The 5,733-nt window shown below is 40.2% G+C and overlaps 1 protein-coding gene across 1 annotated transcript; it reads left to right on the top strand.

Moving 5' to 3' along the window:
- Positions 1-1,081: 1,081 nt before the first annotated feature.
- On the top strand, positions 1,082-1,549 carry LOC127122868 (uncharacterized). Its single transcript, XM_051053145.1, has one exon. It carries the CDS (start codon positions 1,082-1,084, stop codon positions 1,547-1,549), a length of 468 nt encoding a protein of 155 aa, XP_050909102.1.
- Positions 1,550-5,733: the final 4,184 nt, after the last annotated feature.

Below are 5,733 nucleotides of genomic sequence, written 5' to 3'. Positions count from 1 at the left end.
GTCATCGTTCAACGTACGTGATCGCTCCGTGGATCTGCAAAAGGGTTTTGATCGCCACAAGAGATATGCACCAAAGGTTTCAATTGTCACAAGAGGTAAATATTCTATCACTGATCATGACCATTTGTAAGGATCTCTAAAGGAGAAAATTTAATTTCCACTGCGTTTTGGACCGCAATTCTCCTTCACTCTGTTCGAACAATGAGGCCGAATATGAAGCCCTCATAGCAGGACTTGAAATATTGTTGGAATTGGGGGCAACTCGGGTCGAAATAATGGGTGACTCAGAGTTAGTCATAAAATAGATCACAAAGGAATACATATGTATTAAGGAGAATTTAATTATGTACTTCATAATAGCCAGTCAATTGCTAAAAAGATTTGAGATGGTTAATATTCGACATATACCTCGATTGGAAAATCAAGTGGCTAACGATTTGGCTCATATTGCATCTGGGTATAAAATTTCAAAAGAAAAATTGTAAAAAGTCATCGAAGTCAGAGGAAAGGTTTTGTCAACCATATTAACCCCTTCAGACTTAGAAAAGACAAAGCTGGGATACACTGATGAAGGAAATTTTGAAATATTGGCAATAGACAATCTGACAGATGAAGATTAGAGGAAACCAATAATGGAATACCTATAGAGTCCAACGATGTTTGCTGATCGAAAAACCACGTATCGAGCGTTAAGTTATGTTCTTTTGGGATTGGAGTTGTTTAATAAGTCTCCTGAGGGAGTTTTGCTTAAGTGTCTCAGTGAGTCAGAGGCATGCTTAGTCCTTTCGACTGTCCACAGTGGGGCGTATGGGGCACACCAAGTTGGTCATAAGATGAAATAATTTTTATTTCGCCAAGGGATGTATTGGCCTACTATGTTGAAGGATTGCATTGAATTTTCAAAGGGATGCTAAGAATGTCAGATACATGCAGGCATATAACATGTTCCCGCAAGCGAATTTCACTCTATCATCAAGCATTGGCCATCCAGAGGTTGGGCTTTAGATTTAATTGGGGAAATTCGACCACCATCATCTAAGAGTCAAAGATATATCCTGGTGGGCGTTGACTATTTTACGAAATGGATCGAAGCTATACCCTTACCAACGTGAATCAGGAAGATGTGATCGATTTTATCCAGAAGCATATTATTTATAGATTTGGAATCCCAAAGATTGTCATAACAGATCAAGGGTCAGTATTCACTGGTCGAAAGATGCAAGAATTTGCTAACGAAATGGGTTTCAAACTATTAACTTCAACGCCCTATTATGCTCAGGCTAATGGACAAGTCGAAGTTGCTAATAAAGTTATCATTGGTTTGATTAAAAAACATGTGGGGAAGAAGCCTATAAATTGGCACAAAACTCTAGAACAGATTTTGTGGGCATGTCATACCTATCCCAAAGAAGCCACTAAGTCGACCCTTTTTCAGCTGACTTTTGGTCATGATGTTGTTTTACCAGTAGAGATTCACCTACAATCCATAAGGATTCAAAGGCATCATGAAATTCCAACAAGAGTCATATTGAAGCATGATGCTGGATGAATTAATTGATCTAGATGAAGAAAGGTTAAATGCCTTGGAGTTATTAAAATGGAAGAAGAAGAGAGTAGATAACTCTTATAACAAAAAGGTGAAAATCAAAAGTTTTTTTCCTGAAGACTTGGTCTGGAAAGTGACCCTTCCAATGGATCGAAAGGATATGACCTTAGGGAAGTAGTCTCCAAAATGGGAAGGCCCTTTTTAGATTTTGCAAGTATTTTCTAATGGTGCCTATGAAATTGAAGAGATTAATGAATACAAGAGGATCTTGAGAGTAAATGGGAGATATTTAAAAAAGTATAAACCAATACTCCAAGAAATAAAAATAAGAGACAAATAGTTATATATAAGTTAATCAAAGCTAATATGGTAGAAGTGCCAAAATGGTTTACATTTGATTCGAAGGCCCAAAGGGCTAATATTCATTACAATTAAAACTTATGTCTCATTACATCAAAATGGAAAGGAGACTAAAAAATTTAGAAAGGAAGGTTGGCCTTGATCTGAAGGTACTTTACTTTAAGAAGTTCCAGATGTTTCTCACATAAAGATCTCTTCGACCGAAGAAGTTTGATGTCAGACTCAAGTTTTCGAGCCTGTTCAACGAACTCCATGCCAAATTCTAGCTCTTTTTCCATTAAGGCATCATCAAACTCTACTAGTTCACTTTTTCTTCTTTCTGCCTCAAAGATCTTTGCCTGAAGTTATTCTATTTGCTTCCTCCAAGAAGCAATATCATGATCATGGCTTTTGATATTTTCTTTGTTCTTTTTTTTAGTTTGCACCAATTCCATCGCCTTGTTGGTTGACTCGGTTACAACATCCCAGGCAACTGCCTCAGAACCATATTTCTTCTCGATTTCCCCTGTTAACTGAGGTAGCAGCTTATGATCTGCGACAACTTGGTCGATCATAGTACCTATCTCCAATATAACATTGGCAACTTCATGGGAAGTTTCTAGCAGGTCGACTTGATTCAGAAGAGGCTTTAAGGTTAAGGGGGCAGAAGGATCAACCAACACCAGCAGGAACAAGTCACCTTTAAAGATCTTGTCTTTAATCTTGGAAAGTACTTCATCTGTAGGGGTGCTCGAAGGTTGATCTTCAGACACCGAAGCAGTGCTAAAGATTTTTCAGAGGAACTTTCCCTATAGCTTAACATATCCTTAAAATATTCAAGGGGTTGGCTTCATTTCAGAATAGCCAATCTTTCTGCAGAAAGGCCCCGAGTACTACTTGTCGAAACTCCGCCCGTAGGAATAATTGCAATAGTTAGAGTAACAAGAGTTTGGTTATGAGCCTGCCTTCGCCTATATCAACCTCCCTTTCTTCAGAGCCTTAATCATCATCACCAACAGGGACTAGGATTTGGTTGCCTTCGTTCTCTTCCTCCATCACCGTATCTTCGATGTTGCCACCTTCCTCCTAGGGATTGACTGTTCCTTTGACGTGGTATGGATCGTCTCCAGGATTGTCTCCATCTTCAACTAATTCATCCACCACCATGGGATCTGGGTTCACTTCAGCCTCATCTTCTTTGATCGAAGCAGTTTCATGATCGGAGTCGCTAGCGTGGGAATGTTGAGTAGCAGTCTTTGGTGGTGAAGTATCAAGGCCACCAGAAGGAGGTTGGTTAATCTCACTCATGGATCTCTTTACAGATGATGGTCGATAAGTGGGTTTGCCAACACTATTTAAGACATCCTCTATAGAAGCTGGTGTGAAGGAAGTTATGGCTTTGGTTCGAACGCCGGTACTTACGCCATCCTGAAATCAACACAGTTGAAACAATGAGTGGTGAAATACAGTAAATAAACTATGTAAGGCAGAATGAAGTTTGTTTTACCTTGTCACCTTCGACCCCAGGGTTAGAGTTGTCACTCTCACTTTGGGCTGCTACTACCTTTGCCATTTCTTCAGGAGTAGGCTCTTGGATAGTAAGTGCAGAAGGTTTTTTCTTCAGGAGTCTTACTGGAGGCTGGCTCAAAGTGTCGGTGACCTTCGGTTGCTGCTTCCTCTTCCTGGAAGTTAGGTAGAGCACCGACGACAGATCCTCTTCGCCAGGTTCTATTATGATGGGAGTTTCTGCGGGTTTTTGGATTTTGATGGGACTTAGATAAGGTTTTCGAGCAACCTAAATTAAGAATTTGAATGTCAACATCATTAAACATAAACAAAGCAAAAAGAAAAGAAAAGGCAAAAGTATACCTTTGTAGGCTTGCTACCTCCCTCAGTCTTTGATTCAACTGATCTTTTGATGGTGGGTTTCTTAGGTGGAACCCTGATGACTAAATGAAAATAACATAAAGCAGTTAGTGTTAGCTAAGAGTAAATAGCCTAAAAAAGGGATTTTCTTCGAGGAAAACCTCTTGTGACACACCTTCATATATGTCTGATTCGATGCGAACATCTTCGATCCCTATATGAAGATTCCCTTTGAAACTGTCTAGAGTATGTTTAGTCGCAACCACCCGCTGAGCTTTTTTCTGGGACTGTTGTCGAAGTATCTTAATGGAGTCTCCACAAATAAACCAGTCTAGAAATGAAGGGGCAATGGCCACTCCAAAGTCAACATTAGGAAGTGGAGGGAATTTGGGGGGGAGCAGTTCGAAAGCCATTTCGTAGTGTTTCTCATGAGGAACATACAAAGGAATCTTTAGACTTTCCATTTTCTTTGAGCGTGTCAGCTGCTTCACGGATGTTTCGACTAAGATCATCAGACCTATAGGCAGTTTCAAAGTAGTTTTGAAAAGCTTGGATTTCTTTGATAAGCGTGTACATACCTTTTCTGGTCTTTTCCTGCACAAGAAGAAAATATTTGTCAAAGAGTTGGATAAAGGAAGAGACATCACAAAACTATTCAATGTAGTATTTGGTCCACCATCTCCCAAACTCTCGAGTGCAAAGGAAGTTAGGCTCGAAGTTAAAAGGAGTAAGTTGGGTCCTGCCAGTATATCTGGCTATCTGCTTGAGGGCAGTGGCTTCATTGTGGACTGCATTATAGAGAATGAGGCTACCCTTTTGTCATACATGCACTTTGGAAGAACTTGAATTGACCCAAACTGTCGAGCGACAAGGTTGGGTTGATAGGTGATCAAAGTAACCTGAACCTTTGAAGGATTAAATCGAAGGGTTAGGATCCTGGGGGTCAAGAAGGCTTCCCAAATCAGTAAATATTTTTTCTCTTGTTTCCTGGATGGAGATGGGAAAGTCCTAGTAAACCATTTTGGACCATACTTTCTGGAAGCAAATAGGGCCATGCTCGAAGTGAAAACATGTCGCTTGGCGAACATCATTATGTAGCCCATAAAAGTTGGTTGTAGGGCTTGTCCTTCGTCACTGGGAGTTAGCTCAGCCAGTCGAATGCCTTCGATCCTTCTGTTTTTAACCTCCTCAGCTTCTTTATCAACGAGGCCTTTACTCGGTAGACTAGCCTCGAAGGTGGCATTGAGCCAGAGTTGCAATAGCCAAAAAGGGCCAGAGAGGATAAGATTCCCTTTTTCGCTCAAATTCTTCAATTGAGCGACTCCATCACTCAATGACTCATAGAGACTTGCCAATATCATCTCACTTAGGAAAATATCATGTCCAACATGTAGTTGATTCGCTAAGGTGAGATATTTCTTGGCAACTTGCAAAGACTTCAAGCAGAAGACAGAGTGAGACAACCACAAGGCCAAGAAAGCTATGTGTTCCACGTCGGAGACAGTGTCAGTATCTTTGTCATGATAATGGGCGATATGAGTCGAATATGCTGCTCGAGAGGTTGAAAAGGCTATGGTGTCTACAACATCAATTTCAGGATCGTAGGTATGTCCAGTGGGTTTTAGCCCTGTGATAGCGGCTAAGTCGAAGAGCGTTGGTTTGGCCATTCCACATGGAAGGTGAAAATTATAGTGTGTATTATCCCAAAAGTACAATGAAGAAACCAACATAGAGGTGCTATACTCCAACTCTATCTTCGACAACATGATTAGGTCATAAATGCATGTGTCTTTCCAGTTCTGGGATTTAACTTTCTCTATTTTCTTTAACCAATCTAAATAATAAGCAGGGTCTTTGAATATGGGGGTAGCTTGGAAAAATCTGAATCCATTATTCATAAACCTTAAATCTATGGTTTCACTAGCCTTAGGGTTTTCAGTGGTGGTTATTTCAGTCCTAGGGTTTTTTGCTTGCCCTATAGG

Source organism: Lathyrus oleraceus, chromosome 2, assembly GCF_024323335.1.
Source record: "Lathyrus oleraceus cultivar Zhongwan6 chromosome 2, CAAS_Psat_ZW6_1.0, whole genome shotgun sequence".
Classification (NCBI taxonomy): domain Eukaryota; kingdom Viridiplantae; phylum Streptophyta; class Magnoliopsida; order Fabales; family Fabaceae; genus Lathyrus; species Lathyrus oleraceus.
The sequence above is the reverse complement of the archived record's forward strand: the minus strand, read 5'-3'. Positions and strand labels throughout refer to the sequence as shown.

Excerpts from the sequence above, each read along its gene's own strand:
- LOC127122868 (XM_051053145.1), top strand. The coding sequence starts at position 1,082 with ATGGATCGAAGCTATACCCTTACCAACGTGAATCAGGAAGATGTGATC.